This window comes from Pan troglodytes, chromosome 19, assembly GCF_028858775.2.
Source record: "Pan troglodytes isolate AG18354 chromosome 19, NHGRI_mPanTro3-v2.0_pri, whole genome shotgun sequence".
NCBI classification, from domain to species: domain Eukaryota; kingdom Metazoa; phylum Chordata; class Mammalia; order Primates; family Hominidae; genus Pan; species Pan troglodytes.
The window spans coordinates 26,183,986-26,197,542 of record NC_072417.2 but is presented as its reverse complement, the minus strand read 5'-3'; the positions used below and the strand labels follow the sequence as shown (position 1 = coordinate 26,197,542).

The 13,557-nt window shown below is 49.6% G+C and overlaps 1 protein-coding gene across 3 annotated transcripts in view; it reads left to right on the top strand.

Moving 5' to 3' along the window:
• Positions 1 to 13,557, top strand: part of ODAD4 (outer dynein arm docking complex subunit 4) — a 35,058-nt gene that overhangs the window by 15,682 nt on the left and 5,819 nt on the right. For 2 of the 3 annotated variants that reach the window (XM_024350311.3, XM_054670886.2), the window contains 2 exons: positions 2,804 to 3,000; positions 8,866 to 8,966. In XM_024350311.3, coding sequence (XP_024206079.2) covers positions 2,804 to 3,000; positions 8,866 to 8,966 — 298 coding nt within the window. The remainder of the gene's footprint in view (positions 1 to 2,803; positions 3,001 to 8,865; positions 8,967 to 13,557) is intronic. The other variant, XM_024350312.3, reaches the window with a different exon arrangement.

Sequence of the window (13,557 nt, the reverse complement as noted above, 5' to 3'; positions counted from 1 at the left end):
ACTCTGTCACCCAGGCTGGAGTGCGATGGCGCAATCTCAGCTCACTGCAACCTCTGCCTCTAGGTTCAAGCAATTCTCCTGTCTCAGCTGCCCGAGTAGCTGGGATTACAGGAGTGTGCCACCACGCCCAGCTAATTTTTGTATTTTTAGTAAAGACGAGGTTTCACCATATTGGTCAGGCTGGTCTCAAACTCCTGACCTCAGGTGATTCACCCACCATGGCGTCCCAAAGTGCTGGGATTACAGGCGTGAGCCACCGCACCCAGCTCAATTTATCACTATTTTATTTTATGTTATATTATGTTATTTTTATTTTTATTTTATGTTATTTTATTTTTGAGAAGGAGTCTCACTCTGTCACCCAGGCTGGAGTGCAGAGGCGTGATCTCAGCTCACGGCAACCTCCACCTTCCAGTTTCAAGCGATTCTCTCCTGCCTCAGCCTCCCAAGTAGCTGGGACTACAGTTGTGTGCCACCATGTCCGGCTAATTTTTCTTTTCTTTTTTTTTTTTTTTTTTTTTTTGAGATGGAGTCTCGCTCTGTCCCCCACGCTGGAGTGCAGTGGCATGATCTCGGCTCACTGCAAGCTCCACCTCCCGGGTTCACGCCATTCTCCTGCCTCAGCCTCCTAAGTAGCGGGGACTACAGGCGCCCGCCACCACGCCTGGCTAATTTTGTATTTTTAGTAGAGACGGGGTTTCCCCGCGTTGGTCAGGCTGGTCTCCAACTCCCGACCTCAGGTGATCTGCCCACCTCAGCCTCCCAAAGTGCTGGGATTACAGGCATGAGCCACTGTGCCCGGGTGTGCATTTTCCAAATTAATATTTTAATAATAAGCGCAGGCCAGGCCGGGCGCGGTGGCTCACGCCTGTAATCCCAGCACTTTGGGAGGCAGAGGCGAGCGGATCACAAGGTCAGGAGTTTGAGACCAGCCTGGCCAACATGGTGAAACACTGTCTCTACTAAAAAAAAAGAAAAAAAATACAAAAGTTAGCCAGGCATGGTGGCATGCACCTGTAATCCCAGCTACACAGGAGGCTGAGGCAGGAGAATTGCTTGAACCCAGGAGGCGAAGGTTGAAGTGAGCCGAGATCACGCCACTGCACTCCAGCCTGGGTGATGCAGCAAGACTCTGTCTCAAAAAAATAAATAAATAAAAAATAAGCACAGGCCAGGCGTGGTGGCTCACGCCTGTAATCCCAGCACTTTGGGAGGCCGAGGTGGGCGGACCTCCTGAGGTCCAGAGTTCAGACCAGCCTGGCCAACGTGGGGAAACCCCGTCCTTATTAAAAATGCAAAATTAGCCGGGCGTGGTGGCACACTCCTGTAATCCCAGCTACTCAGGAGGCTGAGGCAAGAGAATCACTTGAATCTGGGAGGCGGAGGTTGCAGTGAGCCGAGATGGCGCCACTGCACTCTAGCCTGGGCAACAAGAGCGAAACTCTGTCTCAAAGAAAAAATAAAATAAAATAAAATAAAAATAAAATGGCTGGGTGCGGTGGCTCACGCCTGTAATCCCAGCACTTTGGGAGGCTGAGGCGGGTGGATCGCCTGAGGTCGGGAGTTCAAGACCAGCCTGACCAACATGGAGAAACCCCGTTTCGACTAAAAATACAAAATTGGCCAGGTGTGGTGGCACATGCCTGTAATCCCAGCTACTTGGGAGGCTGAGGCAGGAGAATCACTTGAACCCGGGAGGTGGAGGTTGCAGTGAGCAGAGATCTTGCCGTTGCACTCCAGACTGGGCAACAAGAGCAAAACTCCATCTCAAAAAAATAAATAAATAAAAATAAAAATAAAAAATATTAATTTGGAAAATACAGAAAAATAGAGAAAAGTATTCAGTCTCACCACCCAAAGACAAGTACTAATTCTAATCCTACTCTTTTATTGATACTGTGTTTTTTCATTCCAATCTTTTTTGTTTTGATTTTTCTCTCATATATTCTTAGTAATTTTTTTCTTTCTTTCTTTTTTTTTTTTTTGAGACAGGGTCTCACTTTGTCACCCAGGTGGGAGTGCAGTGGCACGATTATAGCTCACTGCAATTTCAACCTCTCAGGCTTAAGCGATCCCCCTACCTTAGCCTCCCAAGTAGCTGGGCTACAGGCGCACACCACTGTGCCTGGCTAAATTTTGTATTTTTTTGTAGAGATGGGGTTTTGCCATGTTGCCCAGGCTTGAACTCCTTGGCTCGAGCAATCCACCCACGTTGGCTTCCCAAAGGCTGGGATTACAGGAATGAGCCACCATACTTGGTAATAATATTCTTAAACATTATTTGTGTTGTGTGTATGTGTGTGTGTTTTGAGATGGAGTCTTGCTCTGTCACCCAGGCTGGAGTGCAGTGGCATAATCTTGGCTCACTGCAACCTCCACCTCCCGGGTTCAAGTGATTCTTCTGCCTCAGCCTCCCGAGTAGCTGGACTACAGGCGCCTGCCACCATGCCTGGCTAATTTTTGTATTTTTAGTAGACAGACAGGGTTTTGCCATGTTGTCTAGGCTGATCTCGAACTCCTGACCTCAGGTGATCTGCCCATTTCAGCCTCCCAAAGTGCTAGAGACATGAGCCACCACGCCAGCCTCAACTGTTGTATTAAATTCCACATTCCATAGATGTTACCAAAATAGTCTCAGTAGTCTTAAAATATCTTTATGCTTATGAACTCCACCCTTGTATCCAAAAGAACTGGTAGTTGGAGAACAAGTTTTATTCCGCCACCCAGCAGGAAGCCTTGGCATCCTGTGGCCCAGTGCATGGTTTTGGGGGATGAAGCTGACTCTGATTCTTCATGTCCCCAGGTGGGAAGAAAAGATCCCTCTGGCAAAAACCACCCTGGAGAAGACCTGGCTGTTCCACGAGATCGGCCGCTGCTACTTGGAGCTGGACCAGGCCTGGCAGGCCCAGAATTATGGCGAGAAGTCCCAGCAGTGTGCCAAGGAGGAAGGGGACATTGAGTGGCAACTGAATGCCAGTGTTCTGGTGGCCCAGGCACAAGGTATGGGCTCAGAGATGACCAGCCTACCTTTTCCAGCCTTCAGGCCCAGCTCACACCAGGGCTAGGAGTCCTGTGGACTGAGTTTACCATCCCAGTGTTTCTCCTTCCCAGATTATTCTGAGAGTGGGGATAAGCCACTCTATTTTGACCAGCATGTGGTAAGTGCTTTCATTAAGCAAAGCTTGGTTAGAGCTTGGGGTACCTTGAGCCTACCTCTGCCCTTGAGGAGCTCAGCTGCAGACCCACACAGCATCGTGTCATCCTCACAATAGTGCCCATGTATTGAGCCACTTTCCTTCTGCCTTGGTACTTTTTTTTTGTTTTGTTTCATTTTGTTTTTGAGACAGAGTTTCGCTTTTGTTGCCCAGGCTGGAGTGCAGTGGTGCGATCTCGGCTCACTGCAACCTCTGCCTCCCAGGTTCAAGTGATTCTTCTGCTTCAGGCTCCCAAGTAGCTGGGATTACAGGCGTCTGCCACCACACCTGGCTAATTTTTTGTGTTTTTAGTAGAGACAGGGTTTCACCATGTTGGCTAGGCTGGTCTCAAATTCCTGACCTCAGGTGATCCAACCGCCTCGGCCTCCCAAAGAGCTAGGATTACAGGCGTGAGCCACCGTGCCCGGCCCTGTTTTGTTTTTTGAGACGAAGTCTCACTATGTTACCCAGGCTAGAGTGCAGGGGCACGATCTCAGCTCACTGCAACCTTGGCCTCCCGGGTTCAAGCGATTCTCCTGCTTCAGCCTCCAGAGTAGCTGGGATTACAGGCGCGCACCACCACACCCGGCTAATTTTTGTATTTTTAGTAGAGACGGGGTTTCACCACGTTGGCCAGGCTGTTCTCGAACTCCTGACCTCAGATGATCCACCCGCCTCAGCTTCCCGAAGTGCTGGGATTACAGGCATGAGCCACCACACCCAGCCAGCATTCTTGTATTGAATCATTATGATGTAGGCATTATCATCCTCATTTTAGAGATAGGGAAACTGAGGCACAGAGAGGTCCAGTAGACTCCCCAAGTCCTATGAGGGAAGCTTTTTTTTTTTTTTTGAGATGGAGACTCACTCTGTCACCCAGGCTGGAGTGCAGTGGCGCGATCTCAGCTCACTGCAACCTCTGCCTCATGGGTTCAAATGATTCTTGTGCCTCAGCTTCCTGAGTAGCTGAGATTACATGTGTGCACCATAATACCCAGCTATGTTTTTGTATTTTTAGAGATGCAGTTTCACTATGTTGGCTGGTTTCAAACTCCTGGCCTCAAGTGATCCGCCCACCTCAGCCTACCAAAGTGCTGGGATTACAGGTGTGAGCCACTGCGCCTGGCCGAGGAAACCTTTTATTTTTTAATTTATTTTATTTCTTTATTTTTATTTTTTGAGATGGAGTCTCGCTCTGTCACCCAGGCTGGAGTGTAGTGACACAATCTCGGCTCACTGCAACCTCTGTCTCCTGGGTTCAAGCGATTCTGCTGTCTCAGCCTCCCGAGTAGCTGGGATTACAGGCGTGTGCCACCACTCCTGGCTAATTTTTTTGTATTTTTGTAGAGATGGGGTTTCACCATGTTGGTCAGGCTGGTCTCGAACTTCTGACCTCAAGTGATCTGCCCGCCTCGGCCTCCCAAAGTGCTGGGATTATAGGCATGAGCCACTGCACCCGGCCTCCAAGGGAACCTTTCAGAGTGATGGAAATGTTCTAAAATGGGATTGTGGTGGCCACTGTACAACTCTGTAAATTTTCTTCTTTTTTTTTTTTTGAGATGGAGTCTTGCTCTGTCACCGAGACTGGAGTGCAGTGGCACAATCTTGGCTCACTGCAACCTCCACCTCCCATGTTCAAGCTATTCTCCTGCCTCAGTCTCCTGAGTAGCTGGGATTACAGGCGTGTGCCATCACACCTGGCTAATTTTTGTATTTTTAGTAGAGACGAGATTTCACCAAGTTGGTCAGGCTGGTCTTGAACTCTTGACCTCGTGATCTGCCTGCTTCAGCCTCCCAACGTGCTGGGATTACAGTTGTGAGCCACTGTGCCCGGCCTCAACTCTGTAAATTTTCTCAAAATCATTGAACTTTATCCTTACAAGCCGGTGAACTTTATTTATTTATTTTTTTGAGAAGGCGTCTCACTCTGTTGCCCAGTCTGGAATGCAGTGGCGCGATCTTGGCTCACTGCAACCTCCGCCTCCCGGGGTCAAGTGGTTTTCCTGTCACATCGAGATAACTTTAAATTACATACTCAGTTAAAAATTAGGCTGGGGACAGTCACGGTGGCTCACGCATGTAATCCCAGCACTTTGGGAGGCCGAGGCAGGTGGATCACCTGAGGTCAGGAGTTTGGTACCAGCCTGACCAACAAGGTGAAACCTCGTCTCTACTAAAAATACAAAAATTAGCCGGGTGTGGTGGCACACACCTGTAGTCCCAACTACTCGGGAGGCTGAGGCAGGAGAACTGCTTAAATCCAGGAGGCGGAGGTTGCAGTGAGCCCAGATTGCGCCACTGTGCTCCAGTCTGGATGAAAGAACGAGACTCTGTCTCAAAAAAAAAAAAAAAAATTAGCCTGGCCATAGTGGCTAACACTTATAATCCTGGCACTTTGGGAAGCCAAGGTGGGAGGATCGGTTGAGCCCAGGAGTTTGATACCAGCCTGGGCAACATAGAGAGATCTCATCTTTACAAAAAATAAGGCAACATAAAGAGACCTCATCTCTACAAAAAATAAAAAATTAGGGCGGGGCACAGTGGCCCATGCCTGTAATCCCTGCACTTCGGGAGGCCAAGGTGGGCAGATCACAAGGTCAGGAGTTCAAGACCAGCCTGGCCAACATAGTGAAACCCCATCTCTACTAAAAATCCAAAAAATTAGCCGGGCGTGGTGGTGCATGCTTGTAATCCGAGCTGCTCGGGAGGCTGAGGCAGGAGAGTTGCTTGAACCTGGGAGGCGGAGGTTGCAGTGAGCTGAGATCGCGCCACTGCACTCCAGTCCAGGTGACTATGAGACTCTGTATCAAAAAAAAAAAAAAAAAAAATTAGCTGAGTGTGGTGGCAGGCACCTGTGATCCCAAATATTTGGGAGGCTGAGGTAGAAGGATCACCTGAGCCCAGGTTGAGACCGCAGTGAGCCATGATCATGCCACTGCATTCCAGCCTGGGATACAGAGCGAGGCCCTGACCCTCACTCCAAAAAAAAAAAAAAAAAAAAAAAAAAACAAAGAGAAAGAATGAAAGAATAATCCTGAATGATTTACTCTCTTGAATAAGCATGTGACTCCTCTGCAGACCTTTAATGTCAGAGTCCCACTGGTCTTGAAAGGAATACTGCGACTCCACATATTTTCAGAATTACATTTAAATTTCCTTTAAGTGTAATAGCCTTTTTTTTCTTCTTTTTTGAGATAAAGTCTTGCTTTATCACCCAGACTTTAGTGCAGTGTCACGTCCCTGCATTCATGGCTCACTGCAGCCTCAACCTCCCAGGCTCCAGTGATTCTCCCTCCTCAGCCTCCCCAGTTGCTGGGACCACAGGTGCATGCCACCATGCCTGGCAAATTTTTTTTTTGGTAGAGAACGGGGTCTCCCTATGTTGTCCAGGTTGTTCTGGAACTCCTGGGCTCAAGCAGTACTCCCACCTCGGCCTCCCAAAGTGCTGGGATTACAGGCATGAGCCGCTGTGTCTAGCCAAGTGTAATGGCGTTTTATTTTATTTTATTTTATTTTATTTATTTTTGAGATGGAGTTTCGCTGTTTCACCCAGGCTGGAGTGCAGTGGTGCAGTCTCAGCTCAGTGCAACCTCTGCCTTCCGATTTCAAGCGATTCTTCTGCCTCAGCCTCCCAGGTAGCTGGGATTACAGGCATCCACCACCATGCCTGGCTAATTTTTGTATTTTTAGTAGAGATGGGGTTTCACCATGTTGGCCATGCTGATCTCAATCTCCTGACCTTGTGATCCGCCTGTCTTGGCCTCCCAAATTGTTGGGATTACAGGCGTGAGCCACCGCGACTGGCTGTAATGACCTTTTAAAGTCTGACTTATGAACACAAGGGCTTATTTTCCCCATGGGTCTCAAAGCAGTGCTTGGGAGGAGGATAGATCTTGGATATACTCAATTGTAAAAGAAAGCAGTGGTTTGTGAAGACCTTGGCTGGTAAGCACTGTCTCCTTTATGAAGCTCTTGGCTAGGTGAGGTGGTTCACGCCTGTAATCCCAGCACTTTGGGAGGCCAAGGTGGAGGATTGCTTGAGGCCAGTAGTTCGAGACCAGGCTGGGCAACATGGTGAGACCCTGTCTCTATTAATTTAATTATATATATATATATAGAGAGAGAGAGAGAGAGAGAGAGAGACAGGGTCTCACTCTGTCACCCAGGCTGGAGTGCAGCAGTGCAATCTGGGCTCACTGCAACATTGACCTTCTGGGATCAAGGGATCCTCCCATCTCAGCCTCCCGAGTAGCTGGGACTACATGCATGCGGCCCCACACCCAGCTAATTTTGTATTTTTGGTAGAGATCGGGTCTCACTATGTTGCCCAGGCTGGTCTTGAACTCCTGGTTCAAGTGATCTGCCTGCCTTAGCCTCCCAAAGTGCTGGGATTATAGGTGTGAGCCACCGCACCTAGCCTATGTATGTATGTCTTTATTTTTAATTAATTAATTTTTTTGAGACAGTCTTGCTCTGTCACACAGGCTGGAGTGCAGTGGCGCGATCTCGGCTCACTGCAACCTCTGCCTCCGAGGTTCAAGCAATTCTTCTGCCTCAGCCTCCCGAGTAGCTGGGTTTACAGTCACCCGTCACCATGCCTGGCTAATTTTTGTATTTTTAGTAGAGATGGGGATGTCACCATGTTGGCCAGGGTGGTCTCGAACTCCTGACCTCAAGCAATCCGCCCACCTTGGCCTCCCAAAGTGCTGGGATTACAGACGTGAGCCACCACGCCCGGCCTGACATATGTATTTAATTTTTAAAAATGAAATGAAGCTCTGAGGGCTCAAATCAATCACTCAATCAATCTGCTAATCATTTCAGTCCCAGCTCCAGCACTAATTGGCACGGAGAGCCTAGATGAGCCACTTTTTCTATGGGTTCAGATTGTACCTGAGTGGGGCCTGGACTCGAGACAGCTGAGGTTCCAGCAGCTGGCCCATGGATTGCATCCAGCCCTCTGTGCTTTGGTCTGCATATCATTTTTGAAAAAAATGAATGACCATTTAAAAAATATGAATTTCTGGCCGAGCGGTGGTTCACACCTGTAATCCCAGCACTTTGGGAGGCCGAGGCAGGCGGATCACCTGAGGTCAGGGTTTAAGACCAGCCTGACCAACATGACGAAACCCCGTCTCTACTTAAAAAACAAAATTAGCCAGGTGTGGTGTCATGTGCCTGTAATCCCAGCTTCTCAGGAGGCTGAGGCAGGAGAATCGCTTGAACCTGGGAGGCAGAGGTTGCAGTGAGCCGAGATTGCCCCATTGCACTCCAGCCTGGGCAACAAGAGTGAAACTCTGTCTCAAAAAAAAAAAAAAAAAAAATTCGTCTTCCAGAACAATCTAAAGATGGAGCAGGATGCGGTTTTCTCCTCTACTCTGGAGACATATGATGTGTGCACTAGACTGCACCACAGTCCCCTTCTCTCACCAACGCCTTTGAATGAGGCCCAGGTTCCTCAGTCCTGGTTCTCGATGGTGACATAGCCCAGGAACACGGTGGAAAGGATGGTGCTGAGCAGCTCAGTGATGCTTCCCTGGGGCCTGGGTCCGACTACAGCTCACACAAGCTTCTGATGGGCCCTGGCAGTGCTCGAGTAGCCAGAGGCTCCATCATGCACCACACGTTGTCACACTCTACCTGTGTTGTGCCTTCTCCCCTTGCTCTCCAGTGAAGCTGAGAGACTTCGAGTCAGCCGTGAACAATTTTGAGAAGGCCCTGGAGAGAGCAAAGCTTGTGCATAACAACGAGGCGCAGCAGGCCATCATCAGTGTGAGCCTTTCCACCCGCCGGGCTTCGGGTGTCAGGAGTGGGGTCGGGTGGTCAGGCCTTCAGTTCCCCCTCAGCCTGCTTGGGCGCCATTCCACAGCCGTTTTTTTGTTTGTTTGTTTATTTGTTTTGAGACAGAGTCTTGCTCTGTTGCCCAGGCTGGAGTGCAATGGGGTGATCTCAGCTCACTGCAAGCTCCGCTTCCGGGTTCACACCATTCTCCTGCCTCAGCCTCCCAAGTAGCTAGGACTACAGGCGCCCCCCCACCACGTCTGGCTAATTTTTTGTATTTTTAGTAGAGACGGGGTTTCACTGTGTTAGCCAGGATGGTCTCGATCTCCTGACTTTGTGATCCGCCCGCCTTGGCCTCTCAAAATGCTGGGATTACAGGCGTGAGCCACTGTGCCCAGCCCAGAAACAAAAATTTTACAAAATATATTTACCTCTGCTACATACTCTGCATGCTGATATTTCCTATTACATTCTGTTTTCTTATTTTTATTTATTTATTTATTTATTTATTGAGACAGGGTCTCACTCCCGTTGGCCAGGTCAGAATGCAGTGGCACTGTTATGGCTCATTGCAGCCTCGACCTCCTGGGCTCAAGTTATCCTCCTGCCTCATTTTAAAATTTTTTTGTAGAGATGAGGTCTCACTATGTCTTGAACTCCTGAGCTCAGGCAATCCACCCTCCTCAGCCTCCCAATGTGCTGGGATTACAGGTGTAAAGTGTGCTTGGCTTTTTTTTTTTGAGACTGAGTCTCACTTGTCACCCAGGCTGGAGTGCAATGGTGTGATCTTGGCTCACTGCAACCTCCGCCTCCCGGGTTCAAACGATTCACCTGCCTCAGCCTCCCGAGTAGCTGGGATCACAGGCGCCCCCCCACCACGCCCAGCTAATTTTTGTATTTTTAGTAGAGATGGGGTTTCACCATGTTGGCCAGGCTGGTTTGGAACTCCTGACCTCAAATGATCTGTCTGCCTCGGCCTCCCAAAGTGCTGGGATTATAGGTGTGAGCCACTGTGCCTGGCCATAATTTTTGTATTTTTAATAGAGATGGGATTTAGCCATGTTGGCCAGGCTGGTCTCGAACTCCTGACCTTAGGTGATCTGCCCGCCTCGGCCTTCCAAAGTGATGGTATTACTGGTATGAGCCACCATGCCCGGCCTTTTTTTTTTTTTTTTTTTTTAAATAGAGACGGGGCCAGGTATGGTGGGACCTAGCCTGGGACCCAACGTGTTGCTGGGACTCGGCAACATGACAAAACCCTATCTCTAAAAAATAAAAAAAAATTAGCCGGGTGTGGTGACTCACTCCAGCCACTCGGAAGGCTGAGGTGGGAGGACCACTTAAGCCTGAGAAGTTGAGGCTGTAACAAGGAGTGATCTCACCCCTGCACTCCAGCCTGGGTGACAGAGCGAGACCCTGTCTCTAAATAAATAAATAAGTAGAGACGGAGTCTCGGTATGTTGGCCAGGCTAGTCTCAAACTCTTTGCCTCAAATGATTCTCCTGCCTTGACCTGCCAAAGTGCTGGGATTACAGGCATGGGCCACTGTGCCTAGCCTTATTTTCTTATTTTCTTTTTGCTTTTTATGTATTTATTTTTAGACAGAGTGTCTCTCTGTCACACAGGCTTAGTACAGTGGTGAGATCATAGCTTACTGTAGCCTTGACCTCCTGGGCTCAGGCAATCCTCACACCTTAGCCTCCCATCTAGATGGGACTACAGATGCATGTCACCATGCTGGGGGCTAATTTTTTATTTTTTGTAGACTCAGGGTCTTACTCTGTTACCCAGGCTGGTATCAAACTCCTGGACTCAAGTGATCCTCCTGCCTTGGGCTTCCAAAGTGCTGGGACTGAGCCACTGTACCCAGCCCTCATTTTCTCTTATCAGCAGTCCCCAAGCTTTTTGGCACCAGGCTCCAGTTTTGCGGAAGACAGTTTTTCCATGGACCAGTGGTGGGGGAAATGGTTTCGGGATGAAACTGTTCCACCTCAGATCATCAGACATTAGATTCTCATGAGGAGCATGCAACATAGATCCCTCACGTGCCGTTCACAATAGGGTTCTCCCTCCTATGAGAATCTAATGCCGCCACTGATCTGACAGCCTAATGCTCACTTGCCGACCCTCCGCTCACCTCCTGCTATGTGGCCCGGTTCCTAACAGGCCATGGACCAGTCAGTGGCCCAGGGTCTAAATTGACGTTAGGACTTGCAGTTTGAAAAATACTACCTCCAGGAGACAAGAAATCTAGTGTGATTTCCTCATTCTCTTGCCTAAACCTTTTATTACTTCCTGGGTGTCTCTGTTCCTGACTTTTTCCCACAGGGGTAGGAAGGCACTGGGTAAGCTCTCCCCTGTGGGCCTCTCCAGCTTCCTGCTGGTCAGTCCCCAGCCCCCATCACCTTGCATTCCAGCTCCAGCCAATACCAGCTTCCTGTTTTCCTAAACAGGCTTTCTTTTTTCTTTTCTTTTTTTGAGACAAGGTCTTGCTCTGTCACCCAGGCTAGAGTGCAGTGGTGTGACTACAGCTCACTGCAGCCTTGATCTCTGGGCTCAAGAGATAAGTATCTGGGACTACAGGTGTGGGCCACCATGCCTGGCTGATATTTTTAATTTTTATTTTTTGTAGAGATGAGGTCTCACTATATTGCCCAGGCTGGGCACTTGAGAGCTCCTGCACTCAAGCGATCCTCCTGTCTCAGCCTTTTAAAGTGTTGGGATTACAGGTGTGAGCCACCACACCCGGCCTAAACAGGTTTCTTATGCCTCATAACATATGCTGTTATCTCTGCCTGGAATATTCTAAACCTTCCCTTCCCACCTCCTTCACCTGGCTAACTCCCACTCAACCTTTAGGTTTCAGCTTAGATGTCCCCTCTTTGAGGCGGCCTTCTCTGACCCCTCAGTCTGGGTGAGGAGCCCTCACATCAGGTTTCACAGCCTTGATATGTCCCCCATCAAAGTCCACGTTGTGCACTTGTAATTGCCTAGACTTCCATTGCTCAAGGAGGCAGCTGCTAGCCACGTGCGGCTAAAGTTAATTAAAACTAGGCTGGGTGTGGTGGCTCATGCCTGTAATCCCAGCACTTTAGGAGGCTGAGACGGATGGATCACCTGAGGTCAGGAGTTTGAGACCAGCCTGGCCAACATGGTGAAACCCCATCTCTATTAAAAATACAAACAATTAGCCGGGTATGGTGGCACACACCTGTAGTCCCAGCTACTTGGGAGGCTGAGGCAGGAGAATCGCTTGAACCTGGGAGGTGGAGGTTGCATGAGCCAAGATCATGCCATTGCACTCCAGCCTAGGCAACAGAGCGAGACTCCGTCTCAAAAAAAAAAAAAAAAAGTAAATAAAATGTAAAATTCTCAGTCACACTAGCCACGTTTCAAGTCATTATAGCCACATGTGAGGCCGGGTGCGGTGGCTCACACCTGTAATCCGAACACTTTGGGAGGCCGAGGTGGGTGGATCACGAGGTCAGGAGATTGAGACCATCCTGGCCAACATTGTCTCTACTAAAAATACAAAAAGTTAGCCAGGCGTGATGGCACACTCCTGTAGTCCCAGCTACTCGGGAGGCTGAAGCAGGAGAATCGCTTGAACCCGAGAGATGGAGGTTGCAGTGAGCCAAGATCACACCACTGCACTCCAGCCTGGGCAACAGAGCGAGACTCCGTCTCAAAAAAAAAAAAAAAAAGCTACATGTGGCCTATGGGTGCTACATAATACAGATCTAGAATATTCCCATTGTCACAGAAATTTCTGTTGAATAGTGCTGGCCTAGACTGTGTCCGGAGGCAGAGACCAGGGGAGAAACTTGGAGGTGCTCTGGGCTCCCCCACCCCACCCACTCCCAGTGCATCCAGGTGGACGCACAAGCTCAGGAAAGTCTGCACACCAACTTCACAGGTGCACACTCACCCAGGCCTCTTCCTCCTGCTTCTGACCAGACAGCTTCCTTAAGCCCTTCCCACAGCCAAATTCCAGAGCACCACTGGCACGCAGCTGGACCCCAGGAAGTATCTGCTGGAGTGAAGTAAACGGGGCCCCTGTCCTTGGGGAGCTTGTGCCATCATTGAAAGAAGCCAGATTGCATAACTTGTGGGCAGCAAAGGGGCATGGCCTCAGGGACCAGCCTGGGGTCTGCAGGCACTGGGCAAAGAGAGCAGGGACCCTGAGAAGTGAAGGCTCAGGACACTCCCAGTGGGAGGAAGACCTCATGCTGTGCTCTGAAGGACAAGGATAGCAGAGCTGGCCAGGCCGAGGAGGGGCAAGTGCACTGAAGACGTGGGAGGTCGGCGCTGAGGGCTGGTGGCCGGCAGAAGAGAGATCCTGGCCTGGGTCCCAGAGCTGGGGGGTTCCCGGTGGCGGGGGATGGTGGTGACGGAGCCCCAGACAGTCAGCACACCAGCCTGGACTTGAAGGGCTGTGGACAGCAGAGAAGTGATCTGATCACCTCTGTTTTTTGGGAGGCAGGTTCATGGTGAGCTGTTTGTGAGGACTGTGGTGAGGCTAACACTGCCCTCTCATGGCGGAGAAATCATACCCAAAAGACCCCAGCAGGCGCAGTCTATC